General features: G+C 37.0%; 2 protein-coding genes across 4 annotated transcripts in view; one reads left to right on the top strand and one right to left on the bottom strand.

Annotated features, from left to right (window-relative positions):
- The window catches only part of FIG4 (FIG4 phosphoinositide 5-phosphatase), a 150,093-nt gene extending 145,597 nt beyond the window's left edge, over positions 1 to 4,496 (bottom strand). For all 3 annotated transcript variants that reach the window (XM_072643035.1, XM_072643036.1, XM_072643037.1), the window contains exon 1: positions 4,197 to 4,496. In XM_072643035.1, the coding sequence (XP_072499136.1) occupies positions 4,197 to 4,259 (63 nt within the window). In that variant the 5' untranslated portion in view covers positions 4,260 to 4,496. The remainder of the gene's footprint in view (positions 1 to 4,196) is intronic.
- A 1,450-nt stretch (positions 4,497 to 5,946) lies between these two features.
- Positions 5,947 to 24,400, top strand: part of AK9 (adenylate kinase 9) — a 129,243-nt gene continuing 110,789 nt past the window's right edge. Inside the window, exons 1-6 of the mRNA XM_072638085.1 lie at positions 5,947 to 6,056; positions 9,161 to 9,308; positions 15,199 to 15,320; positions 17,574 to 17,637; positions 19,362 to 19,414; positions 19,518 to 19,614. Of these exons, the coding sequence (XP_072494186.1) occupies positions 15,201 to 15,320; positions 17,574 to 17,637; positions 19,362 to 19,414; positions 19,518 to 19,614 (334 nt within the window). The 5' untranslated portion in view covers positions 5,947 to 6,056; positions 9,161 to 9,308; positions 15,199 to 15,200. The remainder of the gene's footprint in view (positions 6,057 to 9,160; positions 9,309 to 15,198; positions 15,321 to 17,573; positions 17,638 to 19,361; positions 19,415 to 19,517; positions 19,615 to 24,400) is intronic.

Here is a 24,400-nt window from a genome sequence, read left to right as displayed (position 1 = left end):
AACCCTAAAATCATGTCTCTAGAAGTCTCCCAATCTCTCAGAAGGCCCCCACCCTGTGAGAAAATTTTCCCTTGTTTTGGAATACATGCAGGCCTGACTATAATTTTTTTTTTCAGAACAGACAGAGGGGTGCCTGGCCCAAGGATTTTTGTCCCTGGCTGGCTCAAGGACTCTCCCTCTTGCCAGATCCCTAAGGCCCATGCCTCTGACAGATGAACAAAACCTGACTTTTCTCCCTCAATATCTGGTATCAACAGTTATCTCTGCAGACTTCCTGTATTTTCCCATTCATAGATTATAGGCGCCTGCTGCCAAAGATACCTGGACTTCCAATATATGCCTGGATGTCTCTAAATGACCTAAGTAGCATCCTTGGCATTCCTTTCCTTGTCTCTTTTCCAGCACCATCCTCACTAGCTCATACGTTCCCTTGAACTTCACCTGCTTTTGCTAAAGCATTACAATAAACTTCTGCTACTTGAATAAGAGACGGCTTGAATGTGTGAATTAGTCCCAGGCAACACTGCCTTGGCATTCTCCGAGTCTCAACACCTGTAACTTCTTCAAAACCAAAACATCAAAGATTTAAAGAAAAAAAAAGTCCAGAGAACAAGCAGCTAAATCAATAGCGAGAAAACGAAAAACCAGAAGGAAACAAGAGCAGTAGATTCTCAAATTGAACACAAAGCTCTCAACAAATATTTCAAGACAAAGGAACGTCAATCAATGCCTAATGGAATACAGAATTCTGTAGGTTCCTGTAGGCTCCCAAGGGAGGATGAAATAATAACAATAAAAATTGGTCAAAAGAGAAATTTAAAAATATTCGAAATTAATATAAGAGAGAACTTAGGCTTTTCAATGCAGAATATTAACATTCAATTAACAAAAAGTTTAGAAAAAGCTTAAATCCACAATGGAAAGAATCTCTAAGGAAGTCAAAAATTAACTTAATAGATTTTTGGAAAACAAAAATAGGGCAGTAGATGTGGCAGTATGAGAAACAAAATGCAACAGCACTAAAAGAACACATTATTGTTATACAAGCCCAAGTAAATGAAAAAAGTACAAAGAAAAATAGCACATTGTTTAAATATTCTTAGTGAATATGGCCTTAAATAAAATTACTTTCTCAAAAAATATCTTTAACACATCAGACATCAGCTGATATAACAAAAGACAAAAAATGCAGTATATGTTACAGGGAATGTAGGAGAAGACATCTACTAATACACTGACGGAGTAGCTGTGAATTGATCCAACTGCTCTGAAAAATAATTTCCACTTACAGTGGAAAAGTTTCTAAACCCTCTAACCCACTACCATCATTATGAGGCATAAACCCCAGGGGCATCAAAGACAGAAGGAAAAGTCTCACATATATAACAGTGTTTGTATGTTATTAAAAAACTAGAAACAAAGTCGGTGTTCTTTAAGTAGAGAATAATTGAACAATTTGTGGTACACAAATGTAACAGAATACTGTTGCATTTTAAGATATGATGTACATGAATTCAGAGAAACTTGGAAAGACCAATATGAACTGATGCAAAGTAAAACAATTTTTTCAATGACCACAATACCACAATATAGAAAAACACTCAAAGAAACATGCTCCAATCAAGGCAATAATTAAATCTGGCATCAGAAGATCTCCTCCTGACAAAGATAGGCTACTGTCAGAGACAAACTTGACACACAAAAAAAGGTATCAAGAAAAATTTATCAAAAATGGAGTTCAGAGTAGGCAAGGCCTATGTTCCTTCAGAGGGAATGGGTAGCTTCCAGCATGGCCACTGGGAGGTCTACGACCAGGTCAGGATGAGGCAGGACCCTTATGGAATTCTGAACTCTGGATTTCCCGAGATACGTACCCTGGCCATGTGACTTCATGTTCTCCTCATGTTCTTCTCACACAGCTCCCTGGGCCTGCGCATGAGTTTCTGACCTCTAACCTGTCCATGCTAGGTCACAACCCCCCCTTCAAAGCGTGGAAATAAAACCTACTTCCTGTTTTCCCATAGCTGCAGATACAGGTGAATTCCTACACAGGAAAGCATTCTGCCAATAGTCCACCCAGAGTAAGAATACCAAAAGACCACACTATTCTATGGGTCAGGATATGGGAAAGATAACAACCAGTTTATTTATAGTTCTATAGAGGGAGCCTGCTACCTACAATCAGTATCTTTGTACTCTGTGGTTATGAAATATAAGACAACACAACAGTAGCATTTTGGCAGTATAATAATGTTCCTAAATCAGGAAGCAAGTACCAGTGAATTTTACAGAAAGGACAATAAGGTTGGTGTGGTGTCAAAATGATACTCTTGTTGTTTCGGATTCTATAAACATCAGTAACCATTTTATTATTAATAATAATATTATTTTTAATAATAATATTTTTATTAATAAGTATATCTTGCAATATATTATATCTTTTGCCCATGATCTAGTCAAGTTTTCAGTGAAATTCATTTCAAGTTATCAAAGTTTTTAAATATACTGGGAAATTCACTGTAATGCTAACCTAGGGGTTCATGTCACAAAATTCTTGTTATGAGTGTATGATAAGCTCCTTCTGTTGTGCCCCTAACACAGACTTCTTTGGAAAAGGTACAACCTTTACTATATACCCAATTCTATGGTATATAAAAAATGGTACAGTAAGATTTCAACATACAACTGAGTTCTGTTATGGTAGTGAGCAATCTGCAATATACTTTAATATTTTACACTGAACAATAATCATTACAAGGAAAATATTTAAATATTGAAAGTGAAATAGAAGTATTTTAGTCACATGAAAAATGCTTACTGGGAAATTATATAAAGACAAAACAAAGGAAATACAAACAATCCTTGCTTCAATTCATAAAGAGCAAGAGTGAGTTGACCTTATTTTCAAAAGATTTAAACAAAATTTAAATATTTCCAAGTCAACACTAATCAACAACGTTTTGCCCAGGTTCCATAAGCTCCTGCAAAACATATTCTACTAGTGAAATTTTTCACATCCATTTAAAGAAATTAAAATGTTTTGTGTTACACGTTTTGTCCCAAAGAAGGAGCAAGGAAAATATTTAAATATTGAAAGAAAAATAGAAGTATTTTAGTCACATGAAAAATGCTTACTGGGAAATTATATAAAGACAAAACAAAGGAAATACAAACAATCAAAGGGGGATAGAAAAATGTCAGCTACTGCTATTAGCAGAATCCAACTAAACACCAATCATAATATTTTCGAACAATCAAAACAGGAAAGAAAAAACCAGCTACAGCTGCTAACACAGTCCGTTTCAATACCATCACAATAATATTTTAACATGACGCCTAAATAACTAAAGTTTCAAATTCACACGTTCTAATGGAACATTTTCACTGTGAACATGGATTTCACACCAGTGTGCCACGTATTCCTACAAATATTAGGTGAACTGTAAATGACTAATTACACTTAAAAGATCAAGATCGCATTCTGAGCAAGTTCTGTGGATGCCCTAAGCAGCTTTTGTAAGCGTATGTCACTTGTTGCCAGCATACTCCTGATTTAACAAATACTTGAAAAACAATCAGAACTTAATAAGTGCAATGTTCCTCTTGTTGTATAGGGCCAGAGACCTTCAATCATAATATTTTAAAACCCAAACATATAAAGTTTCAAGTTCAGAAGGAAGTCCTAAGTCTTCACTTTGAATATAGACTTCACATTACACAGAACTGTCCTAGAACTTTTCTGACTTTCCCAGAACTGTGACTGAGATGAAGGAAGTAGAAGAAAGGAAACTTAGGGGTCACAGGATTTTGATCTAAAAGGAACTGTAAAATCATAGAGCAAAGCCCCCTTATTTGAAAGACTGTAGAAAGAGAACTAACTGCCTTGGGAGTCGGAAGACCCGAGTTCAAATTCTGATTTTGTCATTTACTGCCTGTGGAAGCCTTGGGCAAGTCACTAGTGTCTCTGGGTTTCAGTTTCCTCATCTGGAAAAGGGTAGGACTGGTGGAGATGGGCTCTGGGATCCCTCCCAGCTCGAACTCCAGGTTCCTATGAATGGAAAGCTCCGAGGCGACCCTTGCCCTAAGTCAGAGAAGTGAGCGGATCAGAACCTGGCTCCACCCCACACTGTCGCTGTGGGCCCCCGCCCCGCCCCCACCCCACGCCCCGGGTGGGCCAACGCGTGGTCACTACTCACAGCTCTGGTCTCGTAGAGCACCAGCTTTTGGACCGAGCTGATGATGGGGGCCGCGCTGGGCATGTCGGCGGGGCCGGCGAGGGGGCGGACAGAGAAGGACAAAAGCAGGCCCGTCGAGCCTTCAGTCCAGCGCACCAGACCGGGAAGGGGCCGCCGCTAGAAACCCGCTCGGGGGTCGGTGGGTGCTTATAGTGACAGCGGCACAACTTCCGGATCACTCTGGACAGTCAGGCCCCGCCCCAATCCGGGCAAGGGCTGGGCCACCGCCCGCGCGCTGAGGGGGGAGGCGCCATCTTTCTTAAGGGCAACAGGAGGCTGGGAGGGATATGGTGATCAGTGATTGGCTGCTGGTCTGTCGTGCTTGTCGATTGGTTGCACTTCTTTGACTAGCGCGTCCAGGAGGGAAGTTTCATTTATTTGGCAGGAGAAAGGAGTTTGATGTTCTCTCCAGAGCCGCGGTTATTATTGATCGTTCTCATCCTCATCCCATGAGTTGTCATTGAAGAATGAACTCTTAAGACTTGACTTGAACTTGACAAATAGGGAAATATGTTTTGAATGACTTCACAAATGTTATTTTCAGTCTTTTCAGTTGTGTGGTGGTACCTCAGGGTTTAATTTGCATTTTTTAAATTATTAACAGCATTTACAACATTTTTTCATGATTTGATAGCTTTGATTTCTTTTTGTGAAAACTATTGATAACCTTTGACCATTTATCAATTGGAGAACAGCTCTTAATATTAATTTGCCTCATTTTCCTATACATTGTAGAGATGTAATCTTTTTTCAGAAAAACTTACTGCAAAGATTCTTTTTTACCATTTTTCTGCTTTTCTTCTAATTTTAGCTGCATTGATTTTGTTTGTGCAGAAATTTTTAAATTTTATGTAGTTAAAGTTATCCATTTTACCTCTATCTCTTATTTGGTCATGAACTCTTCCCCTGTCCACAGAACATACAAGTAATTTCTTCCGTGCACCACTAATTTGCTTATTGTATAACCCTTTATTCCTCAAGCACGTACGCATTTCAAGGTTATGTTGGTATACAGTCCTCAGGATCCCCATGCCAAACTCCATTTGATGGCTTTAGAGTGATTATCGATGGTAACTGTTGCTCTTTCTCTCCCAGCTGGATTTTATTCATTAGTTAATTGAAGGATTTTTAGTAGAGCAGTAATAATTGTGATCCAGGCGTAAGGAGATTAATTTGGCCACAGATGTATAGACTCCCAAAGGCGTCTTGAATTTTAAAATGACAAGTAGCGCTTTAAATAAACATTGTAGCCTAATTATTCATGGGGAAGTGGAAGTAAAGAATAGAAATATTTCTCTTGCTAAAGCAAATGATATGCACTATATGGGTACCAACAGAAAATGAAGTAACATTTTAGCCTTACCTCCTCCTTGGACCTCAGCATGCAACATCTGTCTCCTTCTACTGACACGCTTTAAGGTCTGCAAAGCGTTTTGCAAATATTTTATGAAGTGCAAGACTTATTCAGGTCAGGAGACGTGTGTGTGCGCGCGCGACCCATGAATCCCCCTTCCTTGGGCGTGCTGCATTCATCAAAGCTGTGCAGTCCCTTCCCAGGTTAAACCAGTCCCCAGAGCCCTAGGAGTCAGATGCAAGCCCTAGTCCAGTTCCTTCTCTTGCCCCAAAGAGGACAAAGCTGCGCGTAGTCTGAGCCCCGCCCACTCCCGGGCTCGAGGCTGCGCGAGCTTCTACCTTCCCCAGGGCGTGCAGGACCCGCCCGCTGGTTTCTAAGGCAACGACTAAAAACAAATCTTGCAGGTGGCTGCGACGCTAGGTGCAACCGGCCTTGACAACGGAAGTCGTGGAAGCTTCAGTGAAGTAGTAAGTGCCATTCTTCCTGGAGGAACCGAGACCTTTCACATCCACCCCCGCTTCTGCCCTCTGTCGCCTTTCCCTTTTCCTGTTTTCTTCCACTCTCACCTCCTTGAAGCTGACCGGGACCCTTGTGCGGTAAACAGAGCTCTGGTCTTGCGGTCAGGAACAGGGTTCGAATGTGGGCTTTAAAATGCTTACTTACTACCTGTGACTTTGCACGTCATTCTGCATCGCTGTGTCTCAGTTTCCTTATCTGTATAATAAAGGGGTTGGCCTGGATGACTTTTAAGAGCCCTTTCAGTTCCAAATAAGATGATTCCAACAGTCTTTCTACCTTCCTTCTTCCCTTTGCTGGAGGGTCCCTGGTTTGGGGCACCCTTTAGGACTCTCTGAGTTTACCCTTTTTGTAGATGAAGTCACATTTGTCTATGAATTTTAAAATCCAATTCCATTCAACAAACTTTTGGAACAAATCATCTGGCCAATTCTCCTACATTTTGTAAAATAATGAAGTGCCCAGGGTCACAAAGTGAGTCAGGTCTTGAACTCTAAGCTTCATCTCCAGATCCAGTGTTCTTTCCGCTATTCCAACACTGCTTCCTTTTCAGTGCACCAAGACTGCATTTCAAGGCTTCGTCCGATGCAGATTTTGAAAATTTATTATGCAGCAAGCCATTCCCATGGTATTGAAACTCTAGCTGTGGTAGTCTTGCCTTTCTCTGCTTTTAAAAAAAATTAGTTCTGAAATTTTCTGCCAATTCAGTAAGATTAAGTACTTTCCTCATCATTTCTATAAGTAAGTACAATAAAACCAAAAGTTTTCCGTAGATGGTCTTGGTTTTTATTTTTAAAACTACCCTAGCACCAAGTGGTCTGCTATTTTCAAGTTTTTCATGAATATTTATAGCTATGATTTAAACAATTCTTGCAGTCATTGAAGGGTCATAAGGTTTTGATAAGGATGCATGTGAAATATCATTCTAGTAACAGGAGGTTTAACCAGGTAGGGGCTTTGTCTAAAATTTGGTTTCTGCAGCCCAGAATTTGAATTCATATTATTCATATTATTTTTCATGAATGATTTGTCTGCATAGAACTCTGTAGCTAGAATCTGATCCAATGGCATCAGATATTAGTCACTTTTAGAATGGTGCCAGATCTAGCACAGGAAGGATTTCAAAGCCCATCTTAGTCCAACCCCTACAGATGAAAAAAACTGAGACCTAGGTATGTGAAATGACTTGCCAATGTCACACAGGTAGAAGGTTAGTAAAGGTGGGATTTGAACCAGGGTCCAAAGCCAATGCCTTTCCTTCTGCAACATAGTATGAAATAAAGATTAATAAAGGCATATGCCACTTTAAATTTCTCAGACTAAGGAATAATAATATTATTAATACATTATAACCAAGCTTCATTCCAAAGTCGAGTTTTCTTAGCCCTTTTGAGCCCTGCTTCCTCCTATTCATCTTGGATGTTAAATATCACAGAAATGTGTGAAGTAGATTATAAGCCCCTTGACAGCAGAAATCATTAAATTTTTGTCTTTACATTCAGCTTTTAGCTCAATGACTTAAAATTAACAAGCCTAAACAATGTTTTTTTAAAGTGAAATGATACAAGCAGTTCATTTATGTAAGGTCCTCATTAGTAACTGTCTTATTCATAACAAATAGGCATTGTTATTTTTTCTATGTTGCTGTTTCTGAAACATAAAAAAAGAGCATGAGAAGGGAGAACTTTTCAAAGAGCTTTATTTCACCTTCTATACGTTCAAAGTCATTGTACCTTTGGTTACCCTGTCAATTTCTTGAAAAATGGGACAGAGGAATTGGGTTCCTGAATTCTCAGGCTCTACCTTTAATAAGTTATTTCTCCCTTTCTACACTAGGGTTCAGTAGTTGTCCATGGTTATATTCATCTAGGAAGATGTGTTGTGCCTTCCCCAACTATGAATGAAATAATTTTTTTAAAATATTTTTGAGAAACTACAGCCAAACTCATCTGCAAAAGTGTTATCATTGGCTAAATATTTAAATGGAGGTTAGTGGCTTTCTTGGAGGAAAGATTTAGCCCGTCTTCCCATTCCCCCAAATAGCTTCAGGTTCTTCTTATCTTGAAGCCAGTTACAAACGTGATTTTGTATGTCAGGTCTGTTAGTGTATCCAGGCTATTTACATCTCCATACCCCAACTCCATCCTATTATGGTCTCAGGTCTCTGCTTTTTTTAGGAATTTTTATAGACCAAATCTTGGTTAAGAAATGTATCTTCATTTATAGAAACTGTTGCAAAGTAATTATTTGTTCTACTGCAACACTGCTTCAACTAAAGTTTCTGGGAGCAAGGGGTTGTGTTGTTGTGGAACTAGTCTTAAATAGTATTTGGTGGGACATGATTTCACTGAATTACAAAGCTTCCTACTTTCCTATGTAAATATAAATTGTAAACTTTGTATCATTGTCATGAAAAGAACTGTGCCTGGTTTTCCTGGATCTGCTTGGACAAGATACACTAGTACACAAAATAGAAAATAAACAAATATTTAAAGTTTTCCAGAATGATTTCATTTTGTTATCTGTGTGTTCATCCTTTGTTGCCGAAGAAGACCATGCCATCAGAGAGAAATGATGACATGACTTGCACTTGACTTTGTTTTTGAGTGAGGGAGGGCTGTGCAGGTCACCAACCTCACTTCTCCTCCAAAGCCATCTGAATCCAGTGACCAAGTATTCATCAGGCTGACTGGAGATGACCCAGGATGAGGCAATTGGGGTTAAATGACTTGCCCAAGGACACAGCTAGTGAGTGTCAAGTGTCTGAGGTGAGATTTGAACTCAGGTCCTCCTGACTCCTGCACTGGTGCTTTATCCACTGCACCACCTAGCTGCCTGTTTTTGTTATCTATCAAAAATAGAGAATGTTAGAATTATAGCAATAATTTCTATGACCAGCTCTGTGATGCAACACATGCTACTGCATATACTCCTGTGAGGTTAAATTACATAAAATAAAGCTTATTTAAGGAAGTTTTTGTCAAGATTACAGCTTTTTGCATTTATGGGGTTCTCTAGTAAAGATATGCTCTAAAGGTACTTGTTATGATTTTAGTGGTCGGAAGAACCTTAAATGAAGTATTCGGTGACCAAGAAGAAATGGCATGAAGCAAGTGAGCAAGTGTTGTGGCAATAGCAGAGTTAAAGGTTTCTTCCTGTGTTGCTCTCATATTTTAAGAGAACCCACGAGAGATCCCTTGCAGGTAAGGAGTTAAATTATATTACCTCTGAAGTCCCTTGTGAAATCCTGTGATCTCTTGATCATATTTAATAATCACATAAGCTGATGAATTCATAAACTTCCAATGATTGATTCAGCTAGATCACTGTCTATTTGTCAGGTTTCATGAAACTGCTCCCTTAACACCAGTCTTGGGCAGTCAAGGCTGTCTCATCATTGTAAGTGATGACATACATCTAGAACTAACCAACAAGACTCATTGTTCTCTGTCATTTCATAGGAGAATTTGTTTCCTATTAACCTAGCCAACTCTGAATAGTTGTTTCCCCATCACATAAAGGAAATTTACAACAGTGACTAAAAGGGCACTAAACATGGGCTATTTGAGGAAGTGGAAAATCTTAGGGAAGTTTTCCATTGTAAAAGGCACAGTTCACCTAAAATTTGCTTTCTATGGACTTAAGAATTTTCCCCTTTTTAATGCACTGTTGGTAGCAATGAATTCATCCAACCATTTTGGGACTACACCCAAAAGGCCATAAAATGGTGCATACCCTTTGACCCAACAATACCACTTTCTGAGTCTGTATCCTAAAGCAATCATAAAAATGGGAAAAGGACCCATATGTACAAAAATATTTAAATAATAAATTTTGAGAACTTGGCTGACAGTTATGTGGCTGTAAAGAGACTGATTACATGTGAGACTAAGAGGAAGAAGAGAAACTTGGAAGGTCTGAGGACTTGGTTAAAACAATGTTGTTTTGGTGTTCTGGTTTCTTTGGGATTTTATTTCTCTCTCTGTCTGCTTCATATTTACACTTGAAGGAGTACTCGGTGATGATTCTGTGTCTCAAGCACTTTAAAATGGCCTTACTGAAGGAGCTAAGGCATATGACAATGGAAGCCTTGGAAGTTTGTGGGCTTAAAAAAAATCTGCTGACTAAATAGGAAAATTTCACTGCAATTAGAAAGGATAAATAAATGAAGGACTATGTCCCTTTCTTTGCATATTTTTCTTTGAAATAATGCCATAAGGATCTAGGAAACTAAAGTCATAATAGATATAAGTTAATTAAAAACATTTATAGAGCATCAACTTATATCCTTAAGTTGGTAAACTTTTCATGATAACAGCCTTCACCCAGCAACCTGCTCTGTGCTTGGGAGAGTCTGAGCCTGTCCAATTCTTCTGTGTGAAGGCTCCTTTAACTAGCATCCTTTCCACATGCAACAAGAATTCTGATAACTTCCCTTTCTTGTTCAGCAGGTATTGAGAAGTTGTGCATAGGCTTGCTATATATAGCCAAAATTGTCTTTGTAAGCACTCATGCTACAATTTCAGAACACAGTGACTTCAGGCCACAAATAAGATCAAATGTAAGTTCACTGAGACTTTCCATATAAATATCCTATCACTGCTGTAATATTTCAGTGACCCACCAGATCCAGGATTCAGCAAGCTCCCAAGAAGGATATAGATACACCCCCCACCTTCTCAGTTTGACATGGTGAGTTCCTTGCATTTTCAATAGCAGTTTCACCAACGATTTACCATTACCAGCTCCCACACCTAGCAGATGTGCTAATTTCCTTCTTTGGAAGGATCCTGCACTATTTTAAGTACAATCTTTCCTCTACAAGAGAATCTTGAACCTTCTTACTTATCACCCCATCCTAAGGAAGTCTAGTAACCAGTGTCCAAGTACACTCTCCAAGTTCTGATCTCTTCAGATGATGCTGGAATTTACACTGATTCAGACAATTTATATAGCACAAATAATCTTACCTGTTTCCCCACTCTCACTTTCACTCCACAGTCATCAAGGGTGTTTTGAATATTCCTCTTCTCTAGAGTATTAGACACACCCAACATCTAGAATGTCTTTGGGAGAATCTAAGCCCATCATCTCACTCCAATGTTCCAAAACCTGGATAGACTCAGGGCTCATTTTAACATAACTTGTAATCAATCACAGGTCATAGAGCAGTACAACAGATAGCAGTACATAAGTACACAACCATACAAGAATAATAAGTAATATGCACAGTATCGTGTAAAGTTAGAGGATTAGCATAGAATTAGAGGTGCCATGACTCACAGTCATTCCTGAGCTCTATCTACTGTACCACACACTGATTATGCTTTTTCCTATATTTCTCCTGTTTAATTACACCTAAGAATTCTGACTGCTTCTTGTCCTTCGGTTTTACCTTCTCCCCTAGATTCTAATCTCATATATGCCTTCCAAATTCAAAGTGACTGTGCAGTGTCTGACTTTCTGAACTTTCTTCCCATCTTTGATCTCTGACCTATCTCAGACCACTTACTATCCTGGCCTGATTACCAGTCCTGGCTTTTCCTGACTTCCCAGCCCCATGGCCACCCATGCCCTGGTGCCAATAAATGTCAATCAGTTTAATTTTGTCTTCGTTTGTAATTTGGATTTGAGCATTTTCTTAGGTCTTCAGGATGTTGGAATGTTCTATTTGCTGTGATTTTAAAGTCATACTGGAAATATTCATTTTGATTTTCCTTAGAAGGATTTTATATTCTCAGTGTTCACTAGGATGATCAGAGAAAATAACAAGTCTTTGATGTTATGTGGGAGAACAGGATGAGTATTTATTCAAAGTTAACTGTTTTGGCTCTATTCTTAACAGTCAATTCTAATAATCAATAGTAGTTTTTTTAAAAAATAACTACTTTGTGCCAGGCATTGTGCTAGGAACTGAAAACACAGACAAAAATGAAACAATCCATGCCCTACAAGAGTTTAAATCCTATTGCATTATCTATTTGAAGTCAAATATCTGACACATCCTGTGAGTGAGAGGCGTGATAGTCCTCCTACTATACTTTTAGCACATATAAGCTATATCGTCAATGATAGAGCTTGTACTCTAGGATGTAGGCACTATTGATGATCCCCCTTTGAGCATTGAGAAAACTGAGGATAACCACATCATATACTATCATAAACATCTATTTCGATCCTGATCATTTAGGAAGCTCTTCTTTGAGGATATAAAGGAATTAAGCTATAAGAGTCATTCAGGTCAATGTTAATTGCCATTGCCCATGGTTTATTCATCTTCCTGAGTTCAAATATGCCCTCCAACACTACTTGTATAACCCTGGCCAAGTCACTTAACCATATTTGCCTCCATTTCCTTATCTGCAAAATGAGCTAAAGAAGGAAATGGCAAACTATTCTAGTATCTTCCCAAGAAAGCTCCAAATGGGATCATGAAGAGTTAGATATGACTGATAAAACTGAACAACAGAAATACTTATTAATGGAGCAGCTAGGTGATGCAGTGGATGGAGTGCTGGACCTGAAGTCAAGAAAACTTATCTTCCCAAGCTCAAATTGGACCTCAGACACTTACTAGCTATGTGACCCTGGGCAAGTCACTTAATCTTGTTTGCTTCAATTTCCTCATCTGTAAAATGAGCTGAAAAAGGAAGTGGCAAACCACCCTAGTATCTTTGCCAAGAAAACCCTGAAAAGGGTCACAAAGAGTGAGACATAATTGAAAAACAAAAATTATTAATAGTAGTAGTAATAATAATAACTAGCTTTTATATAATACTTATTATGTGCCAGGAACTATGCTAAGTGCTTTATATTGTCTCTTTTGAGCCTCATGACCACCTGGGAAGTAGATGCTACTAATGATCTCTGTCTTACAGTTGAGAGAACTGAAGCAGACGGATATTAAGTGACTTACCTAGGGTCGTACAACTAGTACATGTCTGAATTCACATTTGAACCCAGGTCTTCCTCACTCCAGGCCCAGCACTCTATCCATGACACCACTTAGTAGTTCTCTATTTATCCTACACCTCTTCTGTCTAACCCATAGCCTGGTGACTCTAGACCAGATGCTCCCTTTCCTTGTAAGCTCAGTTGCATTCCTTTGCTTCTAGACTTCTTAAACTATCTTTCAACCCACTATTCAGTGTCCTGCTGAGTCACTGACTGTCTGAGTCTTTTGATTTCCAACACAGATTCATGAAAAAGAATATGGCATAGCTCAGGTGTTTTCAGAGATGTAACTGTCCTTCACCTTGCCCATACATTCATCAGCACCAATCCCTTTGTCACTCCTTAATTCAGAGTTTCAAATGGTTCCTTTTAGGCCTCTAGGATAAAAGATAAACTCCTTTGTTTGAGATTTAAAGCCCTTTGCAGTCTGGTCCCTGTTTGTCTTTCTAGACAGATTTCACATTACCGCCTTCATACACTGCAATCGAGCCAGACTGGCCTGTCTGCTGTTCCACCGACATGACATCTATCTCCTTCATCCATGCCATCTTCTATGATCCCCATGCCCTCTACCTCTACCCTAATTCACTTAAAGGCTCTTTTCAAGGGCTACCTTCTCTAAGAAGCAATTCCTGATCCCTCTCACTGTTAGTTCCTTCCCTTCCCCAAGAATATTTTCTGTGTAGGCATTGTGTATTTCCTTATGTTGTTCCCACCCCAACTCCTTTTTTGCAGGAAGTATTTCTTTTTTGTATCCTTAGCACCTTGCAGAGTGCCCAGTGTATGGTAGGTACCCAACAAATGTCTGTTGAGTTAAAGATAAAAATGCTAAATAAACTAAATATGAGTACCGAGGCAATGAATAAAATCACTTTTTATCTCAAAAAGCATTGCCAAAACTCAAGGATAATTTCAGCACTAAACACTTAGTACTCACTTTCCCTAGGGATGCTTGCCATTAAATTAACAATCCACTCTCTTCTCACTCTCCATTTCCTTTTTCCCTGGGCAATGTGATATGCAAATTAAGGCAACAGGAAAAAGTCATCTCCCCCCTTGACCTAAAGTGCATTTTGTTCTCTATCTAGTGTTATGTTATAATGTCTCATCCACTGCAAACCTAGAAGAAGGTCACTGGTGTACCCTGCCCCTTTTTAGCACCCCTTGGGGAGGCAGCTAGGTGGTTCCGTGGATAGAGTGCTGGGCCTGGAGCCAGAAAGACCTGAGTTGAAATGCAGCCTAGATTTGTGTCATTTAACCTCTATTTAACTTTAATCCACTGAAGAATGAAATGGAAAAGGACTCCAGCATCTTTGCAAAGAAAACCTCATGGACACTATGGTCCATAGGGTTACTGAAGAATTGAACTCGACTGAACAACAGATTTACACCTTGAGTTTCACTACCCCACTTCCTTCACGCTGTCCAAGAGATTCTTGTTTAGTCATTTTTCAGACCTGACTCTTTGAGTCCCTCCTTGGGGTTTTCTTGGCAAAGATACTGGCGTGGTTTGCCATTACCTTCCCTAGCTCATTTTTATAGGTGAGGAAACTGAGACAAACAGGGTTAAGTGACTTTCCCAGGGTCACACACCTAGCAAGTATCTGAACTCAGGAAGATAAGTCTTCCCAATTCCAGACCTGGCACTCTATCTATTACATCACCTCGTTGCCCTACCTGCATAGTAGGTGCTTAATAAATGTTTATTGATTGATTGGTAGTGCCTTTTCTCTTTTAATTATTTCTTAGTTTTCTCATGTGTAACTTGTTTGTGTTTGTTTGCTTTTTGTTTCTCTCAATAATTTAATGAAAAAAGGCTTCAAGTCCTTGAAGCCTTTTTTCTTTTGGCCTCTTTTATGTTATCCTCAGCACTTAGCTCAGAGTCTGATAGGTGCTTAATAAATGTTAATGGATAACTAATTGTCTGACTTTAGAGCAAATGAAACAGAAGACCTGTTGCCCAGCCTCTTAGCTCTGTATTCCTTTGAGTTTTTGGACGTTACTCAATTATCTGCTGTGGTATTATGATCCCAATTCGGAGAGCTTCTGATTAGTGCTTTTCTCTTAGTATACTTTCATCATCTCCTCACCACCACCCCCCAAACCCCATTAATTGCCCTTTGTTGTTTCTTACCCTAGAAATGGCTTCTTTAAAACCAGAGGAGAAAAAATTTCCTTTTGTGGATATATTCGATTTGGATGAAACTGAGAGAAATTTTATGTTGTCCAAACCTCTCTGCATCATTATATTTGGGAAACCAGTAAGCTATCATTTCTAAATTTCCATCTGATGCACATTTTATTTATTTTGCTGTATCATAATCTGTCTGATAAGCAGCCCAGTTTTACTGGGTTGATTTTTAATTAGACTGCTTATAGTTTAGTTTATATGAAGTCTCAGTCTCAAATTACCCTAGCAGTTAAAGTGGGCTACTTTTTTATATTTGTTTTAATACTTGGAAAGTTTTGTTTTGCCCACAAACTAGAGTATGATTCATTTTATGAAAAATAAGTTGGTATATCTGGATTTCAGTAAGACATTGGACAGACTCTCTCATGATATCCAAGTGGATAGCATGGCAAAATGAAAAAGTAGTATACTTGGGTGAATTTAAAGCTGATTGTTCAATCATACCTAAAGAGATTTAACTAGTAGGTTAACAACTACCTAGGGAGAGGTCTATACCAGGCATAAGAACCCAGAGTCATCTACATACACCCTGAGGAAACCAAGAGCCCTGAAGTGTAACTGAATGATAGTTAGAAATTGTACTTCTTTTCCTTCCCTCCTTTTTTTTCCCACCAAGGTGAAGAGGGCTTCTTTTTAAATGAAAACAGGGTGAAAGAAAATATGCTAATGAACACAGAAGAAAAGCAAGGAATATGGATGAACCCTGTAATATACCCTAGATCAGAAGTTCTTAATGTTTTCTGTGTCATGAGCCCTTTGACAGTGTGGCTCCCTACTCAGAAGAATGCTTTTTAATTAAATGCATAAAAGAAAAACTGTAGGATTGCAAAGAAAACCACTTGTTTTGAAATATAGTTATCTATATTTTTTTAAATGTTCATAGACCTGAGGCTAAGAAACCTGCCTTTACCAACAAAAGATAGAGAACATTATGAAGTACAAAAGGATAATTTTTGTTACATTAAATTGAAAAGCTTTTGCACAAACAAACCCAATGCAACCAAGATTAGGAGGGAAACAAAAAACTGGGAAAGAATTTTTACACTACTGTCTGTGATAAAGGCATCATTTCTAAATGAAAACTGAGTCAAATTTACAAGAATACAAGTCATTCCCCAATTGATAAATGGTCAAAGGATATGAACAGGCAGTTTTCAGAGGAAGAAATTAAAGCTATCTATAGTCATATGAAAAAATGCTCTAAATCACTATTGATTTGAGATGCAAATCAAAACAATTCTGAGGTACCACATCATAACTATGAAATTAGCTAATGTGACAAAACAGGAAGATGATAAATGTTAAAGAAGATGCAGGAGAGTTGGAACATTAATTCATTGTTGATGGAGCTTTGAGCTGATCCAACCATTCTGGAGAGAGATTTGGAGCTATGACCAAAGGGCTACAAAAATGTACATACCCTTTGACCCAGCAATATCACTTCTAGGACTGTATCCCAAAGAGATCTTAAAGTGGGAAAAGGTCTCACATGTACAAAAATATTTATATCAACTTTCTTTGTGGTGACCAAGAACTGGAAATCAAGGGAATGCCCATCTATTGGGGAATGGCTAAACAAGTTGTGGTATATGAATGTAATGGAATACTGTTGTGCTATAAGAAATGATGAACAGGAGGACTTTCTGGAAGGACTATATATATGATCTGATGCAGAGTGAAATGAGCAGAACCAGGAGAACATTATAGACAGTAACACCCATAGTGTGCGAGGATTGTTTCTGGTAGACCTAGCCCTTCACAGCAATGCAAGGACCTAAAACGTTCCCAAAGGACTCTTTAGGCAAAATGCATCCACATCCAGAGAAAGAACTATGGAATCAAAATGCGGAATGAAGTAGAATATTTTCTCTGGTGTTATGTTTTGTTTGGTTTTGGTGTTTTTTCAAGGTTTTTCCCATTCGTTTTAATTCTTCTATGCAACATAACTAATACAAAAATGTGGTAAATAAGAATGTATGTGTAGAACTCATAGAAGATTGCATGCTGTCTTGGGGAGGAAAGGGGGAAGGAGGGGGAGAAAAACTAAGACTTATCAAGTGATTGTAGAAAACCGAAAACAAATTAGTTTTTAAAAATATTCCCAAGACCAGTGACCTGCCTTTAGCTTTCTGTAGTAGATACAACCCAAAATACACTGATATGTTGCATATATTATGTAAAACAAGATTGGAAATAATTTTAATACTGACAGTAATTTTCAAAACAAGCTTTGAAGGTTAGAATATTCGCAGACTTGCCTTTCATTTTTATATTTTTCGCATAACTATTATACTGATATTAAATTAATTTATGTTTTTTAAAGGGGGTTGGAAAGACAACATTAGCCCAAAAAATATCACAGACATGGAAATGTATTCTTGTTGAAGGTAAATATGATCTCCATTGCTATCATCATAAAATCTTATTGATATATTTTACACTTGTGTTTCTTGTTTGTAGAATTTTGGCATTGGAATAAATCTTAAGAGATCATTTCATTTATTCCTATGTCTCCTGGAAGGACTATATCTTAATATATTGGGAAGAAGATATTTTCATGAGATGACTCACCAAAGGAATTAATGAAATCTTCTCTGAAAGTTTTTATGAAAAGTAGGGTCAAAACTATGTAGCAGATGTCTCTGAATCTTCCTCTGCCCTCAGCACAATTTTTATATAGAATGGGTGCTTAATAAATGTTGCATAGATTATCATCTATAATGATGACTTTGGGATCCATGTGATTTTGCCTGCAAATAAAGAGATGAAAGGTATATTCTTTCCAGGTTTCCTCCAGATCTATAAATCCATAATTGAAAACTATCTCAGATAAAAGTGAAATATACACATATCCATAACTCTTCTTTTAAAAGAAAAATGTTCTATAACTTTCCTTGCAATATATTTTAGAATATAATTGTCCTGTCAAGCAGAATTTTTTGTACTGAAATCATTATCCTACCATGTAAGTAAATCCTATATCTTAATCCCATTTCCTGTTCTTCTGTCCTTAGACAACATGGAAGTGGTTCATCAGTGTCCTCCACAGAATAGTCTTTCATTGATTTGAAGAATATGATTCCCATTCAGTTTTCTCTTCTTCTAGCTAAATAATACCAAAATTTCTAACTTCTTATGATTTCTATTTTTTAGTTTTTTAAACTGCCTTTTTATGACAGCACTTGCATGCATGCTTTTTATTCATTAAATTGATATCTTGACTCTGAATATAATCACCACCTTTTGGAAAGAGATGAAAGCGTCACATCCCCTCTTCTTTTATTTTTTTTCAAGGTGGCAGACCTTTTTCTTTAAGTGAAAAAAATAAATCATTGACTTTCCAATCTTGGCTCAAGACATCTAAATTTGTGTAGAGGTTTTATCAGTTATATGAACCTATCTCTAAAACAGGTAAATTAAGGCCATTTTTATCAGTGCATGTGCCTCTACTGTGGTAAGGGCTGAATAAGAGTAGGAAAAAGAGAATGAAAAACTATATAAGGATCTAAACATATTAATTGATTTAACTAAATACTTTACAGTGCCTGAGTTCTGTCTCCTTTAAAAGTCTTATCCACCCTGAGTTCACCAAGATTACAGTCATCTTATGATCACTTATCAGTTCATATCTGTCTTCTTAATCACTTTATAGCTTCTATGAAAATCCTCCCTTCTGAACTTTTGTCCAGTTTGTATCTCCTCAAAATCACCTGGGTTAGTTTATTGATAGTACTACGTAAATGACTTACAAGTACATATGGAACATATTGATATATTTGAGTATTGTTGTAGTTCAGTTGTTTCAGTCATGTCTGACTCTTCATGATCCCATTTGGGATTTTCTTGGCAGAGATACTGGACTGGTTTGCCATTTCTTTCTCCAGCATATTTTATAGAGGAGGAATTGAGGCAAACAGAGCTAAGTGACTTCCCCAGGATCACACAGCCCAAGTCCAGATTTTAGTTCAGAAAGATGAGTCTTCTTGACTTCAGGCCCAGAACTCTGTCCACTGTACTACCCAACTGCCCCCACATATTGAAGTTTACATTCACAAAATAATGCGAAGTCCATGACCATTCTAATGTTTGTTAATTTATAAATTTTTTTTAGCTCTACCACTTTTAGAAGAAAATATTGCTGCTGGAACTCAACTTGGAATTATGGTAAATAAATGTAAATTACTAAATTTCTCTGCACATGAAGAAACAATACATTTACATGCAGATATGTTAGAAAGTAATATGTCATATCTCTAATTGCTTTTAGTTGAGTGATTTACTCATTAAAGGACAAAGTATTCCAGATGAACTGGTTTTGAGGATGTTGTTGGAGAAACTCCATTCTCTGGAAGTTATTCATTTTGGTATGTTTATTTTTATACATATCTCAAGTTATATAGATACAGCCTTATCTTAAGTCTAATCACTTAGATATAATGTTGTAATAGTCTTATGTGATAATCTTGAATAACTCTTTCAAGGTTGTGCATTCAAAGTCCACAAGCCCCTTGAAAATTTTGCCTACAAGATGGTGGCAGTCTTTTTCTTTTAATAATATTTTGTTGTTTTTTCCCCAGTTACGTGCAAAAACCATTTTTAACATTCATTAAAAAAATTTTGAGTTTGAAATTCTCTCCCTCTTTGCCTTCCCTCCTCCCTGACATGGTAAGCAATTTGATAGAGGTTACACATCTGCAATCATGCAAAACTATTTGTTAGTCATGTTGTGAAAGAAAACACAGATAAAAAAGATGGTGGTAATTTTAAAAATAAACTCTGACGAGTGTCTACCACTACCACCACCATCATCAATAACAACTAAGAGCATTTATTGAGCATCTACTGTGTACCAGGCATTGTGGTAATAATGATAGCTAGCATTTGTATAGTGTTTTTTAAGGTTTACATAGCACTTACAAATAATTATTTTATTGTATCCTCACAATAGCTCTAGGAGGTAGCCACTATTATTACCCCCATTTTGCAGATGAGGAGGCTGAGACAGTCATAGGTCAAGTAACTTGCCCATGGTTACACAACTAGTCAAGTGTCTGTGGTCACATTTTAACTCAGGGCTTCCTAACTCCACATCCAGTGCTTTATCCACTGTCCCACCTAGTTGCCTACAAGCTGTTCTAAGTGCTAAGGATACAAAGAAGGGCGATAACTAGGTCCTTGCTCTCAAAAAACTCATATTTTAATAGGGGAGACAATATACAATTAATCATGAACATAGATGCTATCATGTAAATGAGTGATAATCTCAGAGGGAAGGCATTCAAAAGTTGAGGGGATCAGGAAAGACCTCTTGAAGTAAGTGGGATTTGAGCTGAGTTGTGAAGGAAGCCAGGGAATCCAGATGTAGCTGGTGAAAAGGCAAGGGATTCAGAGATGGAATGTCATATGAGAGGAACTTTCATCTTCTCTTGGTCATTGCTGAACATTCTGAATTGGAAGCTTTTTACTTGAATTATTTGTTTTGAAAGGCATAGCTCCCCACAGAAATCTCTTTCCCCAGCACCTTACAAGGACATATCCCAGCCCTCCAGTTTTACTCTTTTAAAAAAAAGTCACATGTAAAGATAATTTTTGATGTTCATCTTTTACAATTTTAAGTTCCAAGTTCTATCCCTCCCTCTCTTCTCCCCACTCCCTGAGATGATAAGCAGTTTAATATAGATTATACATATGCAATTGTACAAAACATATTTCCATATTAGTCATGTTGTGAAAGACGACAGACCCCCCCAAAAAAAGAACAACCATGAAGAAAAGTGAAAAATAGTATCCTTCAATCCACATTCATACTCCATCAGTTCTTTCTTTGACGGTGGATAGCATTTTTCATCATGAGTCCTTTGGAATTGTCTTGGATCATTGTCTTGCTGAGAAGAGCTGTCATTCATAGTTGATCATGGTATAATATTGCTGTTACTGTGTATAATGTTCTCCTGGTTCTGCCCACTTCACTTTCCATCAGTTCATGTAAGTCTTTCCAGGTCTGTCTGAAATCCACCAACTCATCATTTATTGTAACACAGTAGTATTCCATTACAATAATATATCTCAACTTGTTCATCCATTGCCCAATGGATACACATCCCCTCAATTTCCAATTCTTTATTATCACATAAAGGATTGCTATAAATATTTTTGTACATGTTGGTCCTTTTCCTTTTTTATAAATCTCTTTGAGATACAGACCTAGCAGAGGTATTGCTGGATCAAAGGATATGTACAGTTTTGTAGCCCTTTGGGCATAATTTCATATGGCTTTCCAGAAGGGTGGGATCAGTTCACAATTCCACCAATAGTTGTCTGCAACATTTATCATTTTCCTTATTGTTATCTTAGTCAATCTGATAGGTACGATTTGATACCACAGAGGCGTTTTATTTTGAATTTCTCTAATTAATAGTGTTTAGAGCATTTTTTCATATGACTATAGGCAGCTTTGATTTCTTCATCTGAAAACTGCTTTTCCATCTCCTTTGGCCATTTATCAATTTGGGGATGAGTTGTATTCTTGTAAACGAGATTCGGCTCTCTATATATTTGAGAAATGAGGTCTTTGTGAGAGACACTTACTGTAAAAATCATTTCCCTGCTTTCTACTTTCCTTCTTGGTTGCATTAGTTCTGTTTATATAATAATATAATCAAAATTATCCATTTTACATCTAGTGATTCCCTTTGTGTCTTGTTTGTTCATAAATTCTTTCCTTCTCCATAAATCTGACAAGTAAATTACTCCTTTCTCTCCAATTTTGCTTATGCTATGACCTTTTATGTCTAAATCATCTACCCATTTTGACCTTATTTTGTATAAGATGTTGTTCTATCCCTAGTTTCTGCCATACTGTTTTCCAGTTTTCCCAGCAGTTTTTGTCAAATAGTGTGTACTTGTTCCAAATCTGGGGTCTTGGGGTTCATCAAACACTAAATTACAATGGTCATTTACTATTGTGTCTTGTGTACTTAATCTATTTCACAGATCTACCACTTTATTTCTTAGCCAGTACAAGATAGTTTTGATGATTACTGCTTTATAATACAGTGGGAGATCTGGTACAACTGGATCACCTTCCATCACATTTTTTTTTTCATTACTTCCCTTGATATCTTTGACCTTTTGTTCCTCCAGGAGATTATAACAATATGTCACAGGAATGCAGGGCTGTTTCCTTTCAACTTCTTTTTCTTCTCTTATTGCTATAGCTAACATTTCTAGTACAATTTGAATAATAGTGGTGAGAATGGGCATCCTTGATTCATTCCTGATCTTATTGGGAAGACTGCTAGCCTATCCCCCTTACCAATAATGCTTGCTGATGGTTTTACATAGATACTACTTAGCATTTTAAGGAAAACTCCATTTATTCCTATGCACTGTAATGTTTTTAATAGGAATTATATTTTGTCAAAAGCTTTTTCTGTGTCTGTTGAGATAATCATATGATTTCTGTTGGCTTAGCCATTTATGCTGATAACTTTCCTAATATTGAACCAGCCCTGAATTCCTGATTAAGTCCCACCTGATCATAGTATATGATCTTTGTGATATATTGCTGTAATCTATTTGTTACCATTTTATTTCCCATTTTTACCTCCATATTCATTAGGGAAATTGGTCTATAGTTTTTTTTTTCCTCTGTTTTCACTCTTCTTGGTTTAAGTAACAGCATCATATTTGCATTGTAAATAGGAATTTGGTAGGACTTTTCTTTGTTTTTCCACATAGTTTATATAGTATTGGAATTGTTTTTTTAAAAGTTTGATGGAATTCACTTGTGAACCATCTGTCCCCATTTGTTTCTTAGGAAATGCATTAATGATTTGTTCAATTTATTTTTCTAAGATGTTGTTATTTAAGTATTCTATTTCCTCTTCTGTTAATTTGGGCAATTTAAATTTTTCTAAATACTTATCCATTTCACTTAGATTGTCAAATTTATTGGCATATAATTGGGCAAGATAACTCCCAATGATTACTTTCCTCTTCTTTGGTGGTAAATTCACCCTTTTCATTTTTCATGTTGCTAATTTGTTTTCCTTTCTTTTTTATGAAATCAAATTAACCAATTGTTTATCTATTTTATTGCTGTTGTTGTTTTTCATAAAACCAGCTCCTGCTTTTATTTATTAATTCAATGGTTTGTTTTTTTTTTACTTTCAGTTTTATTCACCTCTCCTTTGATTTTCAGGATTTCTAATTTGGTGCTTAATTAAGAATTTTTCATTTTTTTCTAGTTTTTTTAGTTACATGCCCAATTAATTGATCTACTCATTTTCTGTTTAATTGACCTAAGTATTTAGAGACAAATGTTTTCCCCTAAGTACTGCTTTGGCTGCATCCCATAAATTTTGGTATATTGTCTCATTGTTGTCATTCTCTTTAATGAAATTATTAATTGTTTCTATGATTTTATCTTTGATCTATTCATTCTTTAGGATTAGATTATTTAGTTTCCAATTAATTTTGAATATTTATTTAATGTAATTTTAATTGCATTATGATCTGAAACAGATGCATTTAATATTTCTGTCCTACATTTGATTATAAGGGTTTTGTGCCCTAACACATGGTCAGTTTTTGTGTAGTTGCCATTCAGTTTTCTCTAAAGGGCTACCATATTTAACTTTTATAAAATTCTTTTCACTTCCTTAACTTTTTGTTTATTTTTTTGGTTAGATTTATCTAGTTCTGAGAGGGGCCAGTTGAGGTCTCCTACTAGTGTAGTGTTGTTATCTGTTTCTTCCTATAACTCACTTAACCTCTGTTTTAAGATTTTGGATGCTATACCACTTGCCTATATTTTTAGTATTGATATTACTTCATTGTCTATAGCACCTTTCAGCAATTATGGTTTCCTTCCTTCTCTCTTTTAATTATATTTATTTTTGTTTTGTCTGAGATCATGATTACTAGGCCTGCTTTTTTTACTTTAGATGAAACATAATAGATTCTCCTCCAGCCTTTGCTTTGTGTATGTCTCTCTGCTTCAGATGTGTTTCTTGTAAACAGCATATTGTAGAATTCTGGTTTTTAATCCACCCAGCCATCTATTTTATGGGTGGGTTCATCCCATTCATGTTCACCCTCCATCCTATTCTTCCCCTCTTTGTCCTCCCTCTCTCTCTCCTCACCCTG

Source organism: Notamacropus eugenii, chromosome 2 (assembly GCF_028372415.1).
Source record: "Notamacropus eugenii isolate mMacEug1 chromosome 2, mMacEug1.pri_v2, whole genome shotgun sequence".
NCBI classification, from domain to species: Eukaryota; Metazoa; Chordata; class Mammalia; order Diprotodontia; family Macropodidae; genus Notamacropus; species Notamacropus eugenii.
Note: the sequence above shows the minus strand (reverse complement) of the source record. Positions and strands in the feature narration are given on the sequence as shown.